Source organism: Boeremia exigua (genome assembly GCF_020726555.1).
Source record: "Boeremia exigua strain MPI-SDFR-AT-0100 chromosome Unknown C7974scaffold_5, whole genome shotgun sequence".
NCBI classification, from domain to species: Eukaryota; Fungi; Ascomycota; class Dothideomycetes; order Pleosporales; family Didymellaceae; genus Boeremia; species Boeremia exigua.
Genome location: NW_025763522.1, coordinates 1,302,898 through 1,326,837, shown reverse-complemented (window position 1 = coordinate 1,326,837; position 23,940 = coordinate 1,302,898). Strand labels below are relative to the sequence as shown.

General features: G+C 55.3%; 7 protein-coding genes across 7 annotated transcripts; 4 read left to right on the top strand and 3 right to left on the bottom strand.

Moving 5' to 3' along the window:
* Positions 1-4,760: 4,760 nt before the first annotated feature.
* On the top strand, positions 4,761-5,837 carry C7974DRAFT_392635 (marvel domain-containing protein). The gene is made up of 3 exons (XM_046141705.1): positions 4,761-4,919; positions 4,969-5,232; positions 5,281-5,837. The coding sequence occupies exons 1-3, from the start codon at positions 4,878-4,880 to the stop codon at positions 5,479-5,481; spliced, it is 507 nt and encodes a 168-aa protein (XP_045998133.1). The 5' UTR covers positions 4,761-4,877; the 3' UTR covers positions 5,482-5,837.
* A 251-nt stretch (positions 5,838-6,088) lies between these two features.
* On the top strand, positions 6,089-10,272 carry C7974DRAFT_392634 (uncharacterized protein). The gene is made up of 3 exons (XM_046141704.1): positions 6,089-6,461; positions 6,513-6,603; positions 6,651-10,272. The coding sequence occupies exons 1-3, from the start codon at positions 6,286-6,288 to the stop codon at positions 9,912-9,914; spliced, it is 3,531 nt and encodes a 1,176-aa protein (XP_045998132.1). The 5' UTR covers positions 6,089-6,285; the 3' UTR covers positions 9,915-10,272.
* Positions 10,273-10,511: 239 nt separating this feature from the next.
* Positions 10,512-12,131, top strand: C7974DRAFT_452620 (uncharacterized protein; the record flags this gene model as incomplete). Its single annotated transcript, XM_046145834.1, has 2 exons — positions 10,512-11,813; positions 11,862-12,131. The coding sequence occupies 2 exons, from the start codon at positions 10,512-10,514 to the stop codon at positions 12,057-12,059; spliced, it is 1,500 nt and encodes a 499-aa protein (XP_045998131.1). The 3' UTR covers positions 12,060-12,131.
* A 778-nt stretch (positions 12,132-12,909) lies between these two features.
* C7974DRAFT_170086 (uncharacterized protein) lies at positions 12,910-15,341 on the bottom strand. Its single transcript, XM_046136130.1, has one exon. The coding sequence runs from the start codon at positions 15,234-15,236 to the stop codon at positions 13,134-13,136; it is 2,103 nt and encodes a 700-aa protein (XP_045998130.1). The 5' UTR covers positions 15,237-15,341; the 3' UTR covers positions 12,910-13,133.
* Positions 15,342-16,267: 926 nt separating this feature from the next.
* C7974DRAFT_392629 (uncharacterized protein) lies at positions 16,268-19,025 on the top strand. The gene is made up of 2 exons (XM_046141703.1): positions 16,268-17,338; positions 17,559-19,025. Exons 1-2 carry the CDS (start codon positions 16,764-16,766, stop codon positions 18,922-18,924), a joined length of 1,941 nt encoding a protein of 646 aa, XP_045998129.1. The 5' UTR covers positions 16,268-16,763; the 3' UTR covers positions 18,925-19,025.
* A 778-nt stretch (positions 19,026-19,803) lies between these two features.
* C7974DRAFT_412359 (uncharacterized protein) lies at positions 19,804-20,720 on the bottom strand (the record flags this gene model as incomplete). Its single annotated transcript, XM_046143635.1, has 2 exons — positions 19,804-20,403; positions 20,457-20,720. 2 exons carry the CDS (start codon positions 20,718-20,720, stop codon positions 19,804-19,806), a joined length of 864 nt encoding a protein of 287 aa, XP_045998128.1.
* A 351-nt stretch (positions 20,721-21,071) lies between these two features.
* Positions 21,072-23,313, bottom strand: C7974DRAFT_170033 (uncharacterized protein). The gene has a single exon (XM_046136129.1). The coding sequence runs from the start codon at positions 23,027-23,029 to the stop codon at positions 21,110-21,112; it is 1,920 nt and encodes a 639-aa protein (XP_045998127.1). The 5' UTR covers positions 23,030-23,313; the 3' UTR covers positions 21,072-21,109.
* Positions 23,314-23,940: the final 627 nt, after the last annotated feature.

The following is a 23,940-nucleotide window of genomic DNA, read 5'->3' as shown; positions in this document are numbered from 1 at the left end:
CTGCAATCCGCTGCCACACCATCGGCGTAGCAAACAGCGGAAACGCACAGGTACGAGACTTACCAGACAATCTATACCACGACGGCACTTAAATCTAAGCAATCAGACCGATCTGAAAGGTGACTAGGTCACAGTAAGCTTCGATTCACGTGTAGCAAGGTGCCAGAGTCCGGGTGGCGACAGCATACCTCAAAAAAGTACACGAACGAGCGCCAAACCCTTGCCCAGTCTATCCCTACTTTTTCTTGCGGAGAACCTTGGAAGACGGAACGATACTCTATGGCATCAGCCGCTGCATGAGATTATACAAGCCTGCGATCGGCGAGGAAGCTTTGCAGCTGAAGAATGTGGGGAAGCGCCACGTTCTAACCCAAGGCTGCCCAGTCTGCGGACCGGTGGTTGAAGAAGGAACACGCGACCACTAAAGCGGGCACATCATCGCCCTGTGCCTCGTGCGAAAGAGGAAGACAATATAAACCGCGGGATTCGACGTGCACAGTGGCCAGACTGGCGACAGGAGGTCCTCTTCTTGGCACTGGTTCGAAACGGTTGAGATCGGAGCTGCGGCCAGACACCCTAAACTTCCCTGAGCTTTGGCGGATCAGGAGACAGGTCGATGTCGGCAGTAGCGCGATCAGCGTGTGGCGATACTTAGGGCAGACGAGAAGATGGGTCCGGGTTGATGAGGAGACGTCTTCGGAGTAAGACACTTGTTACAAAGGAGCGGGCAGAAGTCAGAAACACGAAGACATTCAACGCCTTTGAGGCTTCTGCAAGCTCGCACGGCTGGCTCAAGGATCAGGGGCTCTGGGTGGCAGATGCGCGACGAAATGCGGAGACGGCCAGACCGACTGAGGCTAGCCCTGCGTCGTTCAGGCGAACACCTGCAAATTGCAGCGCTGTTGGGGGGTAGCGAGGCCGCGGGACAAGGAGTTGCCATCGAATCATCGGTCCCTTGTCCCACGTCCCGCAGCACCCCTCAGCACCTCGTCTTCTTCGTCTCTATCAAAAGGTCATCAATTCCGTCCTGTCGATTGGCGCGAAGCGGACCAGCTCTGTCGCATGGATAGGGTCAATTGACACAACCCCTCTCTCGTCCCATCCAGGCTCTGATGACCCCAGCGAATGACATTTCTTTCATTGAAAGGCTTCACATCGCTGCACGCCGTTCTCCTTCGCTTCAAGCGCCATCGTTCACGGCCCCCGCTCAGCTTATGCGGTAGCAGTGGAGATCCAAACAAGGAAGCCCGCCAACACTGGAACGGAAGGAACAATGTCACGCGCCATGCGCTCGACCTAGTACGGACACCAGGGACCTTAGCCCTCGATGCTGTTCGATGCCGCTCCTCGTTTGCATCGCTCCGCGAAATCCGGTAAATTATTACGCGTAGCTCTGGTATCGTTTCATTCGGCGATGCAAGCCTGAACGGTGCCTGAATCTAGCACCGGCCGATGATACACATCAAGGATCCTGAAGATGCTTGGCGAGAGGTTCACAATTTGTGATTCTTTGAGTGTCACAATGTACCCTCGCGCTGGTGTCGAGCACATGAGCACGACATTTTCGTGTCTGCTGGATGTAATTCCCTTCTTGGCTTTTGCCATTTGAAGTTCGGCAGATCACCTGTTGGCCGGAATGTCGTCGACCCCGCATTTTCCAGAGACGCGTCGAGTTTCAATGTCCACACCTAAGCTTCTCGATCAGGTCCAGTGAGCAGTGTGCCCGCTCGGGTGGCTGACGCCCATCGACACGGACCGTATCGAACGACGATTGGGCTCTTCGCCCGAACCATCTCGCTTGTATCTGTTCCGATTCTGCGCCCAAGAGCAGAATGACAATCCATGGTGTGAGAATCCATTCCTCATGATAACGACTGTTATTGGCGACTTTCCGCAAAGTGTAGTCGCGTAGTCCCGTTTGTGGTCGCCGGAGCGGTTGTTCTTTCATTCATTGAGAGCTGCCCTGATCTGCAGGCTGCAAAGTTTAAGTCGGGATCCTAATACCCATTGGAATCCTTGCTGTATTTCGAGAGCTGCAGCAATAGTACCAGAAGAGTAGCACTGCCCGTGTCCATTTGTTTTGCCTCTGTTTTGAGTCCGGTATGATCTCGCAGACAACAACTCAAGCTCGTCATTGGTCACCAAGGTATTGGATAACTTGGGTAAGGACTGCATGAGTGTTCTCTTCAAGATCGATTGTAAACCCATTGACGGGGCGGCTGTTGATCGCAGGCGCCGTTGTGCGTCCAGAAAGAGGAGCTGCATTGTTGTGGCCGGCGGGGCTGGGTACGCTATCAAGACGCGTTCGAGAAGGGGGCAGCCTACTCGTTGGTATCAGGATATACCTAGACGGCTAGGTTCGCGGCGGAGCAGACGTAAGGTTCGACCGGGTGCTTCGAGATCGAGATGTCGATGAAGGGGCTGTGACTCGAATGGTGATTTGCCATAGCCGTGAACACTTGCCAGGTCAAGGTGCGACTGAAGCGGCTTCATGGCAGCCTCCGAAGGCGGTCAGAGGTGTCTAGTATGCAGTGTGGAGGTAGAGCGGAAGAGGAGGAGGAGGAAGAGGGAGAGGAAGAAGATGCAGGTGCTTCGAGCTTGAACAACAACATCGTTGTGCACCCCCACAAGAACGAACGCCGCACCTCAAGAGGATCCAGGACTCAAAACACTCGAACATATCATGAGACCGGGTGAGTAAGGCTCTGCTCAGTGCCCAAGGTCATTCTCAAATCCGAACGCTCGTGGCCTATATGTCCCATGGCATGCTATCGAGTCGCGGCCTTCGCGGCAGCTAACAACGGCGCTCTCCTCTTTCACACAACATTCAAACACGCAGCCCCTCTCTGCACATCACGTGTGCCTCGCTTCCTTGACCTTCGGCGAGAAAATTTGCGCAGCGTGCGCCCAGCTCAACGGCCACACTTGTCTCGCACAAAGGACTCACTCACCCCAACAGACTCGATCATAAGCCTATACATTACTGCAGTGTCTACTGCTCCTTTGTAGCGCTTACCTGCTCTCCACTACGCGCAAAGTTTCTGCGACGAACTACCATCGGCCCTCGCCCGGACATTGAACGCAGGCGCTGCCCGCTGTTGGTCCCTAGGTCTTCGTGCACTCCACTGCGAATATACAAACCAATGCGACACATGGAGTATTCATACCATTGTCCACAGTTTCACAGAATCGCAGCATCGCAGCAGAACGACCTTGGTGCATCTTCATGGATCCCCACAACAGGCTTTCCGTATTACACGAGTAAGGCGAGCATCCAACGAGAACTTGTTAATGTGATAGATGTTATCAGAATGCACAGAGTGAAGCTCGAACGTGTTTTCGATACGGTTGTATGTGTCATGTGTTGCTTGATACGCGCTCGTATCCTCCCCGACCGACTTCACTTCAATTATCACACACAAACCTACAGTAGGCCTTGGTAAGGATCCATGACTTTGCGTAGTACTAGAGAGTTCACGCAACGTACCGATGCTGCTCGCTCCAAGCGTCTCTTGCTCCAGGCCACTTTTCCGTCCACAGCACGCGCAATTTTGCCAATTCAAGACCTCTCAAGCAGCATAAGTCTTGATTAGAAGACCTGGCAACCAGCAATGAGCATAACGAAGATTCTATACATACCAGTGGCGTATTGGGGATCAATCAGGGCTTTGACACCATACCTGAATGCGTCCGCGAAGTACCTGGCTTTGGCAAAAAACCTAGCATCCATATCACATACGACTTTCATGCATGCTCTCAAGGCCCCCACATTGGCATGAGAGCGTGTAAGTGAGCTGCTTGCAGTTATCGCAATGTCGGAGAACAAGTCGCGACGCGATCCTCTTGTCTTGACAAAGATGGTTCGCTCGCGCCCCGCCTTGAAAAGTCGCTTAGACTGAGACTCATGTCTTCGCAATACAGATACGGGCAGGACATACCTAGCACAATCATAGAGTCGTTGCATATCCTTCGACGTAAATGCACTGTGGGCAGATGGACATATTGCAGCCGTAGCCCCCTGTAAGAACGCCACAACATGCCCCTTGAAGCTAGCAGACCCTGACACTGTTCACGATCTGAGACGTCATGGGCGCACAGTGATCCCTCAGCCCTAAAGCCGAACCGTGCTCAACGCTACAAGTTGCGCGACGGTTTTTATCCACGGCCGATGTGGTGACGATCACGAAGATCTAGAATCATCACTTTGATGAAACCCATACTCAACGATATATTCGCCCCTGAAAACCCCAGGATATGCCATGCTTCACCAAAGTTTTGAAACATTGAAAGTTGTCATACAATGGTAAGACAGCTCATCTGACGTAGGCGCTTGCAGCAGCCTAGTCGGAGAAAAGATTCTTAGCTGGCGTTGTGATGCGAGCGAAGGCCTCGTTCTTAGGCTGCGGCAGGGCTGCTAAGGCTACCAATCCCTGCATCAGTAGTCGCCGAGTGTCAAGTTGTCAACACAACCACGCATTTGCTACATATGCACCAGCCACCAGGAGGTGGAGGACAGGGGTTCAGTAGCGACAAACTGCTTTTAGAACTCATGCACGGCAGCCATTGCATGTTTTGCGTGGATCATTGGATCGCTGGTCGCGAGACTCGGCACAAGCGCCCTGCAAACCCCGATCCGGGAGCGGCGGCTCATCTGTGACGTACTCCAGCCAGTCGTTCTCTCGATGACGAAGGCAACCGCAACTCCCGCTAGCGTTTATATCTGCAGCGCAGCTCCCCCGGTCGATCGCCTCACACCAGCCTCTTCGATTTACACAGAGCCCCATACTCCGCATCCATTTATCGATTCCCGAAGCATCCGAGACTTTGTTCATTACACAACACAGCCCGATATTCTCAATAACATCTCACAACTCAAAATGGTTTCACGAGTATTGGGTATGGGCCTTCGCGCCTTCCAGGTAGGTGTATTGTCGATTGTATATGATATGGCATGCTAACAACAATAAGCTTATCTGTGCTATCATTGTTACAGCCATGGCTGGCAACAACATTGCACGCGCAACCAACGGAACACACTCGATCATCAACTACACGTTGTTCGTTGGTGTCTGGTGGCTGTTCACACTGCTGTACTTCCTTCCCACCGCGTTCATCGACAAGTTCGCCATTCCCATTGTTGATATGGTCATGGACGGTCTGAGCGTTCTGTTCGGCTTCTGCGCTGCTGTTGCGCTTCCCGCCTACCTAGGAGCTCACAGCTGCTCCAACAGGGTTCGTACTATTCAGCTTGGCTCGTTGTGCAAGCGCTGACAATCGTAGAACTACACGGCTTTCAACGGTGTCACCAACAGCTCGCCTAACCTTGAGCAGAACTGTCGCCAGGCCCAGACCGCCACTGCATTCCTGTGGTTTGGCTGGTTCGCCTTCGTCGCTACACTCGTTTTCTCTGCCATGGCCGGTAAGGGTGGCGCTGTTCGTGGTGGAATCCGCCGTGGCGGCCCCTCTATGAGCCAGGTCTAGGAAGCCAACGCCTGTAACGTCTACTCGGATTCTTCGTGGAATACGCGAACAGACTGCAGCGAGGTTTAGTGTCGGATGGACGCGGAACATGTAATGAGGATGGCAGGTCTGCCCTGTGCTATGTTCTAAGGGGTGTATATGTATTATATTGATGATGGACATGATTTGGCATCGCGCAAGACGCAGATGTGTACGGTTGGATCAGGAACATCCAGAAACATGGGTTACGGTCACGGCGTTCAGCGAACATGGCTGTCTTGATCACTAGGAATTTACGATTTACTTCAATTCCTGACACTTATGTTTGTGATTAGCTTTCCCTCTCCTCAATCAGTATCCAGATTCGATCTGCTCTATTGTGCCGTCATCCATGCATTCACTTGGAATTGTCTGGGCAAAATAAGAATGTCCGTTAAGTGAAATGCATGTGATCGGGGCGGCAAATTTACCTGCCCAGTCGTGTGGACATGATTAGATGGCTGCCGCGATGCCTACGCAAACGACCAACTGAAGTTGAAGGCTGGTGTGGGTTGTTGATGTTCTCTTGGCGGGCCGTGCGGCGCTGTTGTGGTGCGGACGGACGTAAACAACAACCATCGCTCCTGCATTGCTACGATCCCCGGCCGGCCGACGCGCGCATCGCTTGCAGCGCAGCTATTCTTCACTAACACAGCAACAAGTCGACATGATCAGCTAATCCAGGTGCGCTGCTGTTCTTGTTGTACTCTCCGACCCTTCGCGACGCGTACTTCTCGCCTTCGACCGTCCCATCTCGTCGCCGCCGCACACACGAATACGTTCGACATGACGACCGCCCGTAGCAAGGTACCCGCCATTGGGTCAGCGCAATGGATCTTGGAGGAGCGACACCAGTCGAACGATCTTGTCTCACAAGAATTGGAGGATTTTGGCTTTTCTGTGCGCAATGAGCTGGAATGGCTTAATGAGCACATGACGGATGTCTTCGCTGAGGATGGGCAGTATGTCGCACAGTACACAATCGAACCCGACCGCTACTGACATTACGTCAGACATAATCTCGACGTCTTCAAAACACCTGGGAAGTTACGTGGCAAGACACCTCACACAACACGCAAGAGGACGGTTGCGGAGCCTCGACAGGTATGCATCACAAATTCAGGCCAGATCCATCTTCTAACAGCGACCAGCCTCTTGCGAACCTCTTCGCAGCAGACCTTCAGCAGCGCACAACGCCGGCTGAGCAGAGTCTACGAGAGATCGCCCAGAGAAGTACAGCCAAATCAAAATTCCACATCGCTGAAGACAACGAGAACGAAAGCCCTGCCCCATCGCCGAAACCACCGACTCCTGTTGCACGCCAGTTGTTCTCAAAGGCATCGAGCAACGACAGAGAGAATCCGGTTGACAGCTTCGATCATGAGTACTCCGACGAACACTCACCGCCCCAGCCTGCTCCTGCGCAGTGGGCCTCATTTGATACGCAAGACACAGCTTTCAGCTCACAAGCTGATGGTGTCTTCTCTCCGCCACGCACACAAACGACCCAGGCCACACAGTCCTTCAGAAACTCAACGCATGATCTGGATATTGATGAAGTCGGGGAAAAGGACGCGCCAGAGGACTCGTTCGTTTCGGCCTTCGACGCCTTCGGCACCAACAATGCATCCAACGAGAACCTGCGCCAACAAGCAGAGCTGAACGACGCGCTTCTTGATGAAGATTTTGAGGAGGATCTGCGAACAGAAAGCCGTGGCACTGTCGTGCACCACGACCTTGACACTGCAGATGATGAGGACGAATACGACGAGATACAAGGATTCTCACATTTCCCAAAGTGTCCTCGTGTTGTGTCCGACTCCTACAGTATTGGCGCTGAGACACACGAAGCTCTCGATACCGCAAACCAACGAGCTCACGCGCCTGAGCCTAAAATGCTCCTTGACCCTACAGAACACGAGCACTCTCAGACACCAGCCGGCCAACCGCCAACCTCCTTCGAATATGCACCACATAATGAGACTATTGGTCACCACGACGAGGACGATGAAATGGAGGCTGATGATGAGCCCGCGCCATCAGAGCACTCCAGTCCCGTGAAGGCGCTGGTTAGGAAAAGCAGTCTCACGTTTGCCTGTCTACCTGCACGGGAGCCAATTCTTTCGAAGAAGAGTATGGGACGAACAAGTCAAATCAGGCAGACTGGAGGCAAAAGCCTCGGAGCGTCCCAGATTGTGCAGTCCTTGGAGTCGCAACTTGATGGGAATATGGAGATGGATGATGAGCGACCTACTTTACAGCGCGAGGAGTCGGAAACAACGAAAACACACAACAAGACCTCGACACAGCGTTTATTCGAGCGTTTCCAGATGCTCGAGCAGCACGCGCCACCGAAACGCATCAGCCAAAACATCCTATCGCAACCTTCTAGACCTTCAGTCTACCCTGCTGCGGCCTCACAGCAGAAGGAGATCGTTTTGTCCCAGCAGGCGTCGCACTCGCAGCCTTCATACCCCACTCTCCCGGCGGAATCTGAACACGAAGAAGTAGAGGAAGAGGAGGACGACGATTCTTGGATCGCTGCACCGAGCAAGACAACCGCTTCGGCAGCTAATCTTATCAGGCCTCCAATCAATAAGAGCCACACTGTGGCAATCCATCCCTCGCCGCACAAACTGAAGCCATCGCCTATCAAGCTGGTCTCGGCATCTAACCCTGATCTCTCAGCAGCTGCGGACTCGACTACACCGGTCGGCTCCCCAGCTGGTAAGAAATACATGGATGCTCCTCTCAGCGCGTCAAAGGCTAAATTTTACTCAGCTCTTCGTGCCGCGAAGGACAAACTTATTGGCTCTACTGCAGCTAGTGCGCAGGTTAAGCTCGATGCCCTGTCTTCCAGCCCCAAAAGACCAGAGCTGCAAGCTGCTTTCTCAGATGATCTTATGGGTAGCCCAAAGCGCGTCGAAAGACCGATCTCTATCTTCTCTCATATGCGAACGCCATCAAAGGATTCTATCAAGTCCAGCAAATCTACAAAATCCATGAAGACCGACAAGTCCGCCGAGGCCCCAGGCAGTCCCGCTAAAGATCGCAAAACCCGCAGCTCGACTGAGCGTGAGAAGACCAAAGAACGAGAGGCACGCGAGAAGGAGATGTTGCAAAGGCAGAAGAGCGAAGACAAGCTGAAAGAAATGCGCGAGAAGGAACAGACGAAGGCTGCAGCATACCACAAGAAGACGGCATCGGCGACTATCGCGAAGACGCCCTCACAGATGCCATCTCAGACTAGCCTTAAGCCGGCCTCGTCTATCAGCACGGTACCCAAGCCAGCGTCACGACCTGATTCCGTGCGCCTCAACTCGGCACCGAAGGATCAGAACACCGATTCGGCTGACGAGATGCCACCGCCCCCTCCACCGAAAAGCTTGCTTCCCACCTTCCCAACAACCAAGGTCAGACCGCCTAAGAAGCTTGTCAAGCCAAATAGTAAAGATGCGCTTCTCAAGCCACAGGAGCCGCAGAAGATCTTTATCAAAAACCAATACACTCGAGCACCACCGCCAGCGGCCCGTCCTGCCCCCATCTCATCAAAGTCGACTGGTTCGTCGACTCTTGGGAAGTCTTCCTCATCCAAACCTACTGCAGCTACGCTTTCAAGGCCCGGCACAGCGATGGCCAACAAGGTTGCACCGTCAGCAAAGTCGGCGCCGAACACGCTGAAGGCTCCGCCTCAATCAAAGGCACCGCGACCGCAACTCCAAGCTACTGCGACCTTCGAGAAGCCAAAGCCTCAAGCATCTCAGTCGCGTGCCGATCTCCCAGCTGCCCGAGCCCCCACAACCCTGAGGACTGTTCAGGATGCAAACTCGATTCGCGTACCCCCAGTTAACACAGCTAAGCCTCCCAAGAGAGGTCTTGATAACGATGCCGAAACAATTCAGCGGCCACCCAAACGACCATCTCAGCTGAAGCAGAACCCGATTACTCCCGGACATCCATCACAGTATGCCAAGGGCAAAATCCCCGGTCTTGATTCTGCCAAAGCATCGCACTCAAAGCCGATTCAACCGTCTATGCAATATCCCAATGGCGACGATATCAAACTTCCCGAGATCATGACCGACAGTGAAGATGAAGACTCAGACAATGAGTTTGAGCAGCCCTCGTGGGTCAATACACCCAACTTGCGGGAGATGTTATCCACACAGCAGCTCATGGACCCCGAGGCAATTTTTGGCCCCATTGCTCCGTTGAACATGGAACAAGTATTCCCGAACAAGGAACGGCACAAGCGATTCCGTGAAAGAACTTCAAGTGCATACTGGGTTCACGATCAGGTCACAGAAGAGGAGAAGAAGAAGGAAAGAGAGGCAAGGGAGAGATTGGTGCGCGAGGGCGCATGGACGTACAATCCGTCTCCCAGGCCCACACCAAGGGCTGGACCAAGTCACTAGGAGTGTCTAGATAAGACACGCTTGTAGATATGATGTTACAGTTGGCGTCGGGGATGCTGCCGACTCTCTGCAGCCCAGTTCCGTTGTTTCAATTCCGGCGTTCCTGCATACAGCATCAACCTGCCTAATGGTTGCTTACGACGGCGTTTTGTTATTTTCGCATAGACTTTCCTATGGAAAGTGGCATTCAAATGAAAGATTATATTCCAACTCTTGAGTCTACGTCTTGCTTTGAGCTTGTTCGGTTTGATGTTTCTGTCGATCTTCGGTAGGTGGTGTTCACACATCGAAAGTATGGGTGGTTGAGGAGGGGTTGGCTGCTGTACCACGTTCGTTGCGATTAGCACTTCGGTAAGGGGATCTCACTTTTAGAAAACCTTGGGACTGAACATTAGGATGATCCAAGAAAGATATGGATTACGCATACATAAAGCTCTCAATCAAGCACGGCGTTTTGGTGAACAGTCCATATAACACCAACAACATCCTGACCGACCACTCAAGCACAAGAGTTCAGAGACCATTGCAGCAACCCTTTGCACTCGCAATCCTACCCAAGCTACTCTTACCACATCAAGAAGTCTACAAAAGGTCAAGATGGCTACTAAGAACTCCTACGTCTCATGGGGAGACAAAAACTGGAACAATCCTCGGATTTATGACACCGTTCTCCCTGTACTTACTGAAGCTCAGCGACAGGAAGCTCCCAGAAACGCTACACCTGCACAGAGGGACCAAGAAGCTCAATTGCTACACCACTCGAATTCACATTCAAGCGTGAGCTCCTTATATGCCAACCCACCATCTCCAGCTGTAAGTCTAAGTTCGAGAAGTGGTGAGAACTACACATTCCATCGAGACGCCAACCTACAGTATCACGGTGCCTATCCTATGGTTTTGGGCTACAGGTATGGGCATTCTGTGAATCCCAGGACACCGCCACCCACCCTTCACACCATGGATCGGCAGTATTACCAGCGTCCATCGAGATCGACGCACCCCTCACGAGAGCCGATGCCAAAGGCGTTTAAAGTTGTGAGCTCACACCCCGTCGCTCAAATCATGGACCCTGCCGGCTCCTGTATTCCAACTGGAGAGTTGTTTGAGTATCAGTCGGAAGAGAAATGGTCAGGAAGCACAAGGGGAGAGGCGAAAAATCCTCTCACGCAACAACAGTATGAGCACGAGATTGCCAGAGTCGAGGAGACACGAGATATGCTGCTACATGACCCAAGAGTGACCCCACATGTCAAAGATGGATTGCGCCAATTGAACTGTAGGTTCCGGGACACAGCCATACCCGGAAGCCAGATCAAGACGGGAGAAGAGCAGAAGGACTGGTACCTTCCGCACCGTCGTGACACTACCAGTACAACAGAAGCGAGAGAGCATGCAGAAACAGACTCGATCGGCAAGGCCAACAAGCACGCACCGCCTGTCATGCCGAAGACCAGTCACGCAGCCCCAATACGCTTCGTTGATTTCATCCAGCACCAGAACGCCATGCGTACAGCTCGTCTCAGTGCACAGGACGACCAACGCAAGCACGACGAATGGCGAGCAAGACTCGACGAGAAAGACAAGAAGCTCGATGCGGATTGCAAGCGTTTGCACGAAGTCAATCTAAGGAGAGAAGCTACCGCCTCACCAGCAAACAAGACACCATCCAAGACGACGCTGGAATCGATCGATGTCGCGGCGTGCACCGAGACGCCACAGAAGGAGGTCGCTGACATCTCTTACTCGGTGTTCACAGATAAGGCTGAGAGCAACGCAGCAGCAGTGAAGAAGGAGCTCAGATTTGCCAGTCTGCACGCCGAGCTGCCTTCGGACACGAAGCCCAAGACTACGACGGTTGCTGACCCGCGCCGACGTTCTCCTGCCAGGAAGGAGCACGGGGTAAGTCAAGCAGCGACTCCATCTCAACTCTACTCTGACACAGTCCAGCCGGTGAAGATACGGAACCCATCGGTGACCCGGATGCGCGAGACATTGAAGGTGCTGGTCACCAGGAGGACGCCGGTCGCTAAGAAGGGGGTGGATGTGAAATGGACGAGCATCGACTTCAGTGACGACGAGGACTGGGAGAAGGTTGCTCGTGATGAGGGCGCCGAGTGGGAGATACTCGAAAAAGTCTCAGGATAGAATCCGAGCCGATTCTCTCTCACTCGCGTTCTTCGACGAGCAAATCGCGTGGTTAATAGCATCAAGGCCTGGTAGTCTAGTAGATATTACGGTTGTGAATGTAATGCAAGCGTTACCGAGGATTAGATTGTCAATGTACTGCAACACAATGCACTACCGCAGGAACCTAACCACAGCGAATGAACATCCTCTGATATGCCGACAGAGTGGTACACCCATCCACCCTCCGCGCGAGCGAGGTCCACAATACTAACAAGCGAGTGTGCCAGAACACCGGATACCGGCGGTACACTACACAGCCACCCATACTGCCGTACATACATACATAGCACACCCACCCAACGCCCACCAACACAGAACCCGACACCCAACACCCTCTACGTCACCATGCCACCCCCCTCCCTTCCCCTTCCCTACTCACAACCCTCAAACCCTTCTTCCCACGCACCCGCCCAGCGCACACCCCTCCCTCACCACCTCGCCCAAGCCGTGACCAGGCCCAACCCTCCCGGACCCCGAGCGCCCCGAGCCGCCGACGCCCAGCCCTACGCCCACGACAGACGGCACAGTAGAGCCGCGATCCACCGAGCGACCAGGCGGGCGCGCGCGGGGCGGGAGGAGCGATAAGGTTGTCCCTCGGCCACGGAATCCGAGAGTGCCGATGGCAGTAACGTGCTGTTAGCGGCCGGACGCGCGAGTTTCAGGGACGGCGTGTGACGTGGTGTTTTTTCTTGTACGATATTTTGCTAGTCTGGGTTTTGCGTGGGTTCGCGATCGCGCGCGATGGCGGTCATGGCGACTGCTGGAGCGGATCGTGGAGGTTTTTCAAGTTCGGCCGAAGCGGAGGGTCAGGTGTGGCTGCCTACGGGGAGAGTCATGGACGAGAGATGGAAGCAACAGGTTTGAGAAATCGGATTCGATTGGAGCAGTACCGGGTTTGGGTATCGTGAGGATTTGCGTCTAGGAAATTTTGATCGATCTCAAGTAGTGATGTAGAAAGGGAATTTACAAAGGAATGGAACGCCGGGCAGGACTCGCTATCCAGTCCGCAATGCAATGAACTCAAAATATAACTCAAATCTTCTCCTTGCGCCCAAACATGCCTTTCAGGCTGTTCTTCAGTTTCCGTTTGATGCTGGTGCAGTCCTTGTCTTTACTGCCTTTCTTCAGATCCTCCTTGCTCGTGCTGCGATCAGGCTTCTCACTCTCCTGTTTCTTGCCCCTTCCCTCGCTTCGCCCTCGCTTCTTCTCCTCTTTCTTCTTACGCTCGTTCATGACGAACATGCTGGTTGGGCGTCTCTTCAAGCCCGGTCCGTCAGTGACACCTGAGTCCCACATGCCGGCAGTCGTAATAGGGTTGTATGCTGATTGAGTCTTGCGCGTGCGATCTGAGTCTGGAAGTTGCGGTGACGGGAGAAGCATTGGGGAGGTCATTCCATCAGTCGAGGGACGGATCACGTTCGTTGTGGGTATGACAAGTGCTGGCGGCCGGGCAGGGGCTTCTGTTGTGGAGCTCTTGTTTGGTGTTACTTCGACCGGTGTTGCATGTTCGAGCTGCTTGAGAAACTCCCCGCTACGCTTGTCCTCCTTGTCTTCTTCTGTTTCTGAAAGTGTCTCGACTTGGGACGGAATGCCATATCGTTTCTTCATACTGCCACTCAAGCTGTAAAGATTGTGTGTACCAGTCGTGTTGGCACGGCGCGAGCGGGTCTTAATGGCGGGGGACGAAGGTACTACTTTCGCTGACATTGGCGATGCAGGTGCGTCGGTGAAGCTGGAGTGACGGTTCAGTCGCTGCGAAGTATGTCGAAGCAGCTTAGGAATAGACTTTTCATTTTCATCTGTCGAGACGGGCGATGCCGAGCGCGGCGAATCAAGGAAGGACATGGATACTGTGCGGGCCATGGCAGGGCGGAGGCAACCAGAAGAATTGAAAAGGTGTGTCAAGGGTGAGGTTGCGAGCTCGTAGTTTTCGTGGAGAGAGGACACCCAGATGCCGCTCACGAGAATGAAGCGTCGCAGGGCCTCCTCCGTCTTGATTAGGGAGCCACTCTTGGCGTCGAGGAAGGACGCAGCGTCGATGCTTGCAGGAGTGAGGGCCGGCGATGGCGAGACAGACGTGTGGGCATCAGGCGTCGACGGCTGGGTGACGGCAGGCATGGTGTAGGAGTCGTGGACGTCGATGCGAGTGCGGGTCATGGTGGCAATTACAGGATGGCGACGGGAGGTGGGCGAGATGGTGCTGAAGTTCCACTTGGAGTCGTCTTTGGGCAGCTGGCCAGGCAGGAGCGGGTCGGGGACGGACTGGCTGGAGGTGCGGCGCGAGGCGGGCGGCTTAGCGACCCAGCGGGCCTTCAGGGCAAGGCCGTGCTCGTCGACCGAGTTGAACTCGTAGCCGCCGTTGGGCATGTGGGTGACTTCCCAGCGGCTCGTGCCGTCGTCCATGCAGATCTCCGTGTGGCTGACGACCTGGCCGCGGTCCATCTTGCCGGGGCAGATGACGGCGACGACCTCGCGCGACCCCCATCGCTCGTCGTCGGACTTGTGCTCGTCGTCGGTGTGGCCGTACGCGGCAGCCTTGACCACCAGCAGGTCGTTGAGGCCGAGGCGCTCGCGCGTGTTGAAGGCGCGCGCAAGGCGGCGGGTCGAGCGCGGCGCGAGCAGCGTGAAGGGAATGACCTCGTACACGGGCCGCGGGCGCTCGGCGGCGAGCACCTGGTGGAGCTGCAGCTGCACCTTGGGGCGGATGTGCAGCTTGGCGCGCGGGTGGTGGACCTGCGGCGGCGGGTGGGCAAGCATGTAGCTCGTCTTGGGGCGCGCCGCACGCTTCTTCGGCTTCGCGCCGGCCGCGGCGCTGCCAGAGGAGCCTGGCCGCGACGAGTGCGAGTTGCGGGGCGCGGGGTGGGCGGGGGCGACCATAGGAGAGGCATTGGGGGCATGCTGCGAGGCGGTGCCGGCGCTGAGGGCGGGCGCCGGCGCGGGCGTGGCGGAGGGCGACGGCGTCTGGTACCTCAGGACAGAGCCCAGCAGCGCCAGCGGCATCTGGGCCAGTGAGTAGGCGCCATTCTTGGGGTTCGGCGGCGAGGGCAGGCGCCGCGGGGGAGAGTAGTCGTGGTCGTGGGCGTGGGCGTGGCCGTGTTTGGCAGGCGTGTCAGCGGTCAACATATCCAGCAACATTGAGATTTACGACGCAGCATGCTGGCAGCGGGATCAGTACTTGTCCAGGCAGCAGATGAGGGGCTCGGGAAGGGGAACGTAAGCAGGCGGCCATGGTTCTATATGAGGTCCGTAGCCTGTGCGCCTGGAGGTTTGAGGAGGCCGTGGCCCCTCCGCCAAAAAGCGCAATCTGCTGGCGCTGGCGCAATGACAATGCTCGAACGCTGACTACTTACAAGCCACAGCTGGCAGAGCTGATCCAGTTCCAGTTCCTAGCCTGCGAGCAACAGCCAATGGCACTGCTAGCGAACCGAGTGCTCCATAAGACGCAGGAGCCTGAAGGGAAATGTGGCAGATGGCTGCTCAGAACAGCGCCGTGAGATATGCTGCACTGGACCATGCACGCGGATGGTCGGCTGGCGCAGGTGCTCGTCACGTTCACCCTCATTTCTGCCAATGCTCAAGGCCTAGCACCTTTGGTCCGTCGCTTCACGCACGAGGCACTCCAACGCCATCAACGCTGTCATGTCAATCGTCCCGGTACCCGCAAGCGTCCCCAGCTGCCAGCGCCCCTTGATTGGCCCACCTGCCTCGTTTCAGCCGACTGTGGCTGGCCCATCTCGAACTTGCCTCGATGCATCCTCTCCTGGCTGCTTGGCGACAAGGGCTCCTCATAATGCGGCCCCGAGTACTTCGTCACCACAGCAATTCCCTGCTGACGGCCTTCGGTCATTTCGCTGACCGCCTGGACGCCATCGTAAAAGCAGCCATAGAGAAGAGTCTTTGTCGGCGTTTACCAGCGCTGTATCCGTTTGCATCCGCATGGCGTCGACGTGAAGCTTCAACCCATGCTGCACTTGAGTCTTGAGCGTGCACCTTCTGGTACACTGCAAGTCGTGACTACCCGTGTGTGTCGTATACAATACGGTGGGTGCGTGGATGCAACTTCACTTTACATTCCCATTGGTTGCCGTCCGTGCATGGTGAGCACAAGCGAGCTGCGTCTTCTGCCCCGGACAGCGTCGACAAGTTCGCTTGTGCCTCAGCCCTGTCGGAGTACACGAAAGCTCAAAGAAGGCATCGGTGACGCTTGGAAAGCTTGAAAACGTCTCGCCGTTGCATGGATTGGAACTAAACTGATCAAGACGAAAACTGGATACGCAAAACTCATCTTTCAACGCCCCTCACCGCTCGCCGAAGCGCCATCACCACAGAGCATCGTCCGACTCCTGCATCGACCCTGCGTCCCCGCTGGCTCGCTCGCAACCTCTGCAAAATCTTCTCTGACTCTGTTCCTGTCCTGTCTGTTCGTCCGCTCGGTATCCGCTGTCATCCGATTTCCGTGCACTACATCGAGATTTGCGCCGAGGCCGATTTGCTCGTGAAATTCTAAGCTGGTTCGACAAATCATTCACTCGCGCGACAAATCAACTACTCGCCAAGCCGTTTGCATCTCCGATTATCACCATTCGCACTTCGGTTCGGGTTTCAAGTCTATCCGATTTGGTGGGACAGAAGCTCCGTCAGCCAGCCCTAGAACCGCACATCATGTCATCAGACGAGCCCCAATCCGGGCCTACCATCGATACCTCATCAAGCTCGAGTTACAGTTTCAGTAAACATCCGTTGACCGAGGACCTCTTGTCCTGGTTCACTCAGAACGGAGGCTGGCTGAGCCCGGATGTCCAAGTTGTCTACAACGAGTCGCAAGGCCGTCACATGCGGGCGCTGAGACCGACAACTCCGGAGGTCGTGACTTGCCCGTTAAGGCTGACGCTTTCAAGCCTCAACCTAGACCCTGACCAGAAAGAGGTGCTACCGATCACGAGCCCTCTGCAGCAATGTCGTGGCAGGTTACCTGATCATATACTAACATATCTTCTCCTGATTGAACAGCGCATCAAAGGCAAGGAGTCACCATGGCACAGCTACATCGCATGTCTGCCTGGACCGGAGAGTATGACGACGCCTCTTTGGTTCGATGATAAGGATGTGGCGTTTCTTGCTGGCACCAGCTTGTCTCCTGCTCTCAAAGAAAGAAAGGCAGACTATCAAAAGCAATCTGAAGACGCTGTCAGCGTGATGAAAGAAGTCGGCGTTAGTTGGGCTGATCAAGTAGACTTGTAAGTGCCCACGGCAGGTCTATCCGACAAGACCGCCCCAATCACAACTGCTCAGCCACACGTAAAAGCACTTCCTCTGGGTAAGCGTGTTGAAGGTTAGAGAATTGAGTAGAGAAGGTTGCGTCGTGAGAGGTGGCAGGCTGGCCATGGTAGCCTGTTCACAATACTTGCCTGCCAGACAGCCGACAACTTGAGCACGCGGTGTACTAACCAACACCAGCAAATCTTTCCTCTGGGCCGCTACGATATTTACCTCTCGAGCATTCATCTCAACACACATTCTGCCAGAGATAGAGACGATTCCAATCCTGTTCCCAGTCGTCGACATCCTCAACCACTCCGTCACCGCCAAGGTGGAGTGGGACTTTCGGCCTCATCAATCTTTCACCCTCCGCTGTCTCGACAGCTCAACCTTTACTGCCAACGAAGAACTATACAACAACTATGCCCCGAAGCAGAATGACGAGCTGCTCCTCGGGTACGGTTTCTGTCTGCTTGACAACCCGATCGAGCAGTTTGCTCTGAAACTAGCCTTCCAACCTGAGCTCATGCAGTACGCCACGCAAATGGGACTGATGAAGCCCGAGAGCGTGCCATTTGGTATGGACACATCGTTCCTGAAAACAGACCCGAATAAAGAACAACACTTTCTTCGTGCCAAAGGTCATCCATTCGGGCGGTACCAGAATTCTATTTCATTCTTCCGCGGTGTGCCTCCCTTCATCGTACACTTTTTCTTCATCCAGACAATTCTGTCTCACGACATCAGTCTAGACAGCATCAACGGCGAAAGGCCTGATGAGAAAGTCACCGTGCAGATCCTGGCCTTGCTACACCAGGCGCTCACGCAGCGCAGCTCTACTCTCCCACTCACCTTCGCCGCGGAACCGACCAACGTCAAGCAGCAGTTCGCTAAGATCTACCGCGACGGCCAAGCGAAGATTGTCCACGCTGTACGTACCGAGCTGCAGTCCGCCATCAACACCCTCCGCGTCCCTCCCAACACCGCGCTGCCCCAGCGCTCAGCCCTCCTGACCATCTCCAACGGCCTGGCTGCTCTGCGTGCCGAGTACCCCTCTGCCGCTGCCACCTTCGAAGCAGGCCTGAAGAAGCACCAACTCGACAGCCCGCAGGACGAGCGACTCATATGGACCATCCTCCTCGTCACATACGCCGCTCTGATCCTCACCAACGCCGACGACGCCAGCGGCGTCAACTCTTCCCTCCTGGCGTCGCTCACTGCCTCACATCCCCTGCCGAGGCTTGAGGACGGCATCGAGGACGCGGAAACATATTCCTTCCTCGACGATCACCTCGACGACTTCCTCACTCTGGACGGCCAGCCAGTAGACCTAGGCCCCAGCGATATACTCGACGATCTAGGACTTACGTTTGTCAAGGCTCAGGGGGGTGAGGCTGCGTTTGTTGACGGGCCGACGGAGAATCTGGGTGTCAGGCTGGTCATGTGGGGTATGGGTGTTGCGCAGGCTGATGTGCTGCCTGTTGTTGGGTCAGACAGAGTAGAAATGTGTTTATTTGTTCAGGCTTGCGGGTCAAAGGGGGAGTGGATGGATAGTGAAGTATGAAGCATGTGGAGGCTGCGGGAGCTGCCCTTCTTTGCCTCTTGTAGAAGATGTTAGAAACTTTCGTGGGGGGCGGACATGTAAATTCATCTGGCGGAAAGCCATGTTCCTCTATAGCTAACTCTAGAAGCATTACCACCCTGTCGTTTTACCTGCACTCTCAAGCTTCCGTGCTCTGGCCCTGACATCCTTGTCGCCGCCCGAGGCAAGCTCGATGCTGTCAGGCATATACATGCAACACCACTGTCCCCACTGTTCGTCACTGGCACTATAGCCCCCAGACCAGGGCACCCTCCAGCATGACAGTGCGAATCCCTGGAGTCTCAGGACGAGCGGAGACCGCACTGCTATGATCAACTCGGGATGCAGTTCCCGATACAGGGAAGAGAGCGGCATTCACATAGCAAGCAGCGGTACCTACAGCACTTGCCGTATGCAGCAGGAGCAGCGAAGGTTACAAATCCAGCAGCGGCACTTGTCGCACTTCCCGTGTCACTGCCATGTCAAGCCTGACACGCGGAAGCAAGCAACCTCCCGCTCGACGAGCGCGGCGACGGGACCGACTCATATCGCCTGCTGCACCGACTCACATCGCAGGCTACGTAATCAATGTATATATCGCAGGCTACGCACAGACTCGGTGCCAGCCTGCCGAGCCTGGAAGCTCAGGTCAAAAGAAAGCACTTGCATGAAACGCGGCAGTTTGCGATTGTAATTTCAGCGGCAGTCGACGACGTAATTTCACGGCTCGTAACGCAGAGCGCACGCGCGCGGACGCGACAAGCAAGCAAGCCTCCAGCAGGGATAGCCCGCACACCTACTCGCCTCGATGCCTGCCTGCGTGGCTGCCTGCCTGTCTATATTTACACGCCCCACGCAACACTACCCGCGCGCCCCGAACTGCCCCCCGATCATCTCCCCCAGCGTGCGCCGCTGCCGGGCCGGGCCCCCCGTCTCGCCGGCCAGGATCCCCGTGCTGGCGCCCTCGGAGCGCTCGCTCTCGAGCCGCTGCCGCAGACTGTCGAAGCCGCCTGCGTCGCCGTCGGCCTGGCCGACCATCCACCCGGGCACCCGCCATGCGTATGCGCCGGGCAGCAGGTCGCGGCGGTACGCGGTGCCGATGGCCCAGCCGACCGCTGCGGCGAGCAGCGAGCCAGGGAACTGCGAGAAGGCGAGCTGGAATGGCGCGAGGTACGAGGTCGCCTTGCTTGTGACGGTGATGCTGCGCGACCAGATGCTGGTGGCCTGCTGGGCGGGGGAGGCCGGGGTGGAGGGTGAGGGGGCCGCGGGGGACGCGGGCGAGACGCGGTATTTGTAGGTGTAGGGGATGGCGGCGTAGTAGTTTGCCAGCAGGGCGAAGAGGATGCTGGTGGGCCCGCTGGGGAGGAAGTTTACGTAGCCGAGGGAGAGCGGGCGCAGGACGAAGGTGAGCAGGAGGGGCGGGAGGATGGTGGTGTATGGGAGCGTTGTGACGATGAAGGACTGCGCGCGGGTTAGTACGCAGTCTGTATCGCATAGCAAGGGAGTGTACGTACGAGGAACTTCCTGCTCCCCCATAGTCGCTCGATGACGCGCAGCTGGTAGAACGAGAGCACGCCGAACAGCACCTCGGTGCTATTCGTGAACACCCAGCCCCACGTCACAAATCGCCATAATTGCCCATAGCCCCAGATGTGCGGTACAACGGCGACCGGCAGGTAGTATCGTGTGTCCGTGAGTGTCGCGACGAGCGCGCCGACGACAGTTCCGAAGACGAGGAATTGTGAGACAGGCGCGTTGGTGAAGCCCGACGATATCATCGTCGCGTATAGTGAGAATTCGTTTGGCGAGGTGACTGGTTATTGCTCGTGCATTTCGTGATAGGCTGAGAAGTGGCTCAACATGGAGGGATGCGATGACGGAACCGTGGTCGAGATGCGGAGTAAACGTGGCACCTCCGAGATGATCACGTGCGATAATTTTCACCAACTCTGATGCAGCAATACATTTGTCTCGGTCTATCGATATATGCATACCAGCACATCTACGAAGCGCAACGCTGGCGCTCGAAAGGCAGAGTGCCTCTTGTATAGCACATGAACCCCTTGAACAACACATGAACCCCGTGGGGTGACAGACCATCCAAACAGAACACCATGCTAAACACACAAAAAAGAAATCATAAAACGTACAGTCATTCAAGTCGTCATCATCTCCGCATACTTCCCTTGAGCCTCATGATAGCCTTCCTCATGAACTGATCCTCGTTTTCCCGAGGGTTGAAAAGAAAGTCTGACTCAGGCCTTTCAGTGGCCGGCGTAGAAGGACTTGTCCTGATGCCTGCCGCCCTAGCGGCGAAGGTTCCTGAACCCAAGCCGTCTCCGTCTGAGGAGACACCTATCCTGAGCGTCCTCATCGTCGCTCTTGCTCGCAGCGGTTTCACTTTTTCGGTGTCTTTCCACCAGCGCTCTGTGTCTGGCCCATCTATGCGAGGGGATGTCAGTAACGATACCGTTGAAGTACGGGGATTTGCAGAAACCCATGTGGTTAGTACTTGCTCTTGCTTTTGCTCTTGCTCTTCTGACCCTACAAGTGTACCGCTCGCTGTATTAGATTTGAGCGTTTCCTCAGAGGTTTGTAGTCGCGGACGGTCTTCGCTAGTCGTATGTGCATGACGGCTGCTCATACGCGGTGGTGGTGCTGGATAGTGCTCGGCAAGAGAGTGCGTGCGAGGTCGAGGTCGTGAGCTCTTATTTGGGCCCGGGACGTAACTTGATGACGGTCGCGATGTGCCTGGTTGACGTGTTTGTTCGGGTTGACGCAGGCTGCGAAGCGCGAACGGCTGCTGTGACTGTGTCGGAGAGACTGTTGCAGGCCGGCGCGTCTCTGCGCCTGACCTAGCAATGAAATGCTCAACACCTGGCTCATGACAGTATCTCCGCTCTCTGAAACGTTCGTCGATCATTCGAGGTGTGACTTGAGCATACTCCTCGGGTATGTACGGGATTTCAGGAGCATGTCTCGCAGACACTAGATTGGCTGCCCTCAGTGACACATCTGACATCCGCTTCCTGAAGATGCGCCCTGAGCGTGCACGCTCCTTAGACAGTTCGATGAACTGCTTCGAACGAACCGACACCTCGGAGCGAATGGACTGCTCGTCTCTAACAACTTCTGCGCGAGGCGTGGCTGGCTGGCTATAGTAATCCGAGTCATCGTAGCTAGTCGCGGGCCGCTGTTCATCAATACTGTGAACGCGCAGAGGATATCCACTCCCATCAACCTGCTTCGTCTCAATCGCTGCGACCCTACTTTTGAGATCATCAACTTCGATGTTGAGTTGCATTTTCTCGCCTTCTAGGTCTGTGATCATCTCCACAGCCTCGTCAAGAGCCTCCTCCATTTCTTGGAGGTTCGTGACAGCCTCTTCATTAATATTGGTGAGGTTGACCACTTCTTTCTTCAAGGCTTCGTTTACTTGTCCCACTGCTTCGTTCTCGAGGTATAGCTTGTCAAACTCGTCGCTGATCTCGTCGATATGGTCTATATCATCTTGAGCAGCAATCAGCCTCTCTGTCAGCTTCTTGTTCTCAGCACAAAGCTCGTAGTTCTCTTCCGCCAGCGGCTTAAGCTGTTCTGCCTCTTCTCTAGCTTTTACCCATTTAGCTTGCAGCTCATGATTGCTTTTGTTCAACAGCTCCACTCGGATGTTCTGCTTGAATAGCTCATTCCTCAGCTTTTCAACCTCCGCACTTAGCTCTTGATTTGTCCTGCCGCGTGGGGGCGTGTCTATCTTCTCATGCGGCCGCGTCTTACGGATGGGAGATTCTGGTGTCATGATCTCCTCGGGGAGATCGAATTCGTCGAACGCATCTGGAGAAGCGATTGGGGTGTGGGGCGCTGATGGCGTTGCGAGACGTTGAGGCAGAGCGTCAATCGCGGCCAGCTGAGGCAAATTTTGAGCAGACGTATTCTGGGCACGTCGAGCCTCCAGTACATTGCGCAAGCACTTAGACTTTGGGATGCTCATAGAGGTTGCTGATCGCTTAAATGCAGGTGCGGATTCGGGTGTAGCGGCCCTAATGGTGTGGTCGAGGGACGACCCCCGCAATAACGGCGGGGTGGCCATATCGTATGTAGATGGTGTAATAAGTGGGTTGGTAAGAATATGTCCGAGGGAGGGCGTGGGTCGTGCGTAGGAACAACTAGTAGTTGCGAGCCACTCTTGTTTCACACAGTGTCAAGGCCAGAGACAGGACCTCAGGCGCTCCACTTTCACTCCACAATGTGCGGTTCTCTCTCTTTCGGTCGGTAAATCCGTCACGCAGCTGGCGAGACGCGTTGTGAAGCACAGACGGTCCGGCGCAACGTCATTGAACGCGGAGGTGACTTGTGTAACCTGGGTCGGAACGGTCCGTCGCGTTATGTCTCGGTGCTGATGAAAGTGGGTTGAGTGCTTGTGCGCGCAAAGACGGGGGGGAAGTCGCTCGATAGAGGGTCAATCTTCGGTGCCATGTCTCAGCTGTCGCAGTATTGAGTGTGTGCCGAAGGCAGAAATCGGTTCGCTGAGGGCTGTCGAAATCCTAAATAGGCGGTGAAATCCACGTCACTGCAGAAGCAATGGCATGCAGCATTCGGCGGCAGTGATCAGACCGCGGCGACCGCTGCTGGTGTTGTGCAGAGGAGCAAATGTCGCAGCTACAAGCGCGCAGCAAGAGGGGAAGCAGCCAGGAGGGCGCAATGTGCGTCGGGCAGCAGCTGCATGTTGTTTGTGGAGCGTGCTTGCAACTGTCGGTCTCTCAGCGCAGGGCCATGCATCGCTAGACGGCGAAGGCGTGGCCCGCTACAGCGGCCTGCATTCCCCAGCATTTGTGACTGGCTGCCGCAAGTGCTAGCTGCGGATCCGTGCATTAGATCGTGGGTACAGAGTGCTGCTCCGGGATCAGTGCAGCATCGCCCTGCGTCGATGAGATTCACCATCACACGAATAGCGACGTGAGAATGCCCCTCTCGTTTCACACGTGCATGTTCGCTGGGCGC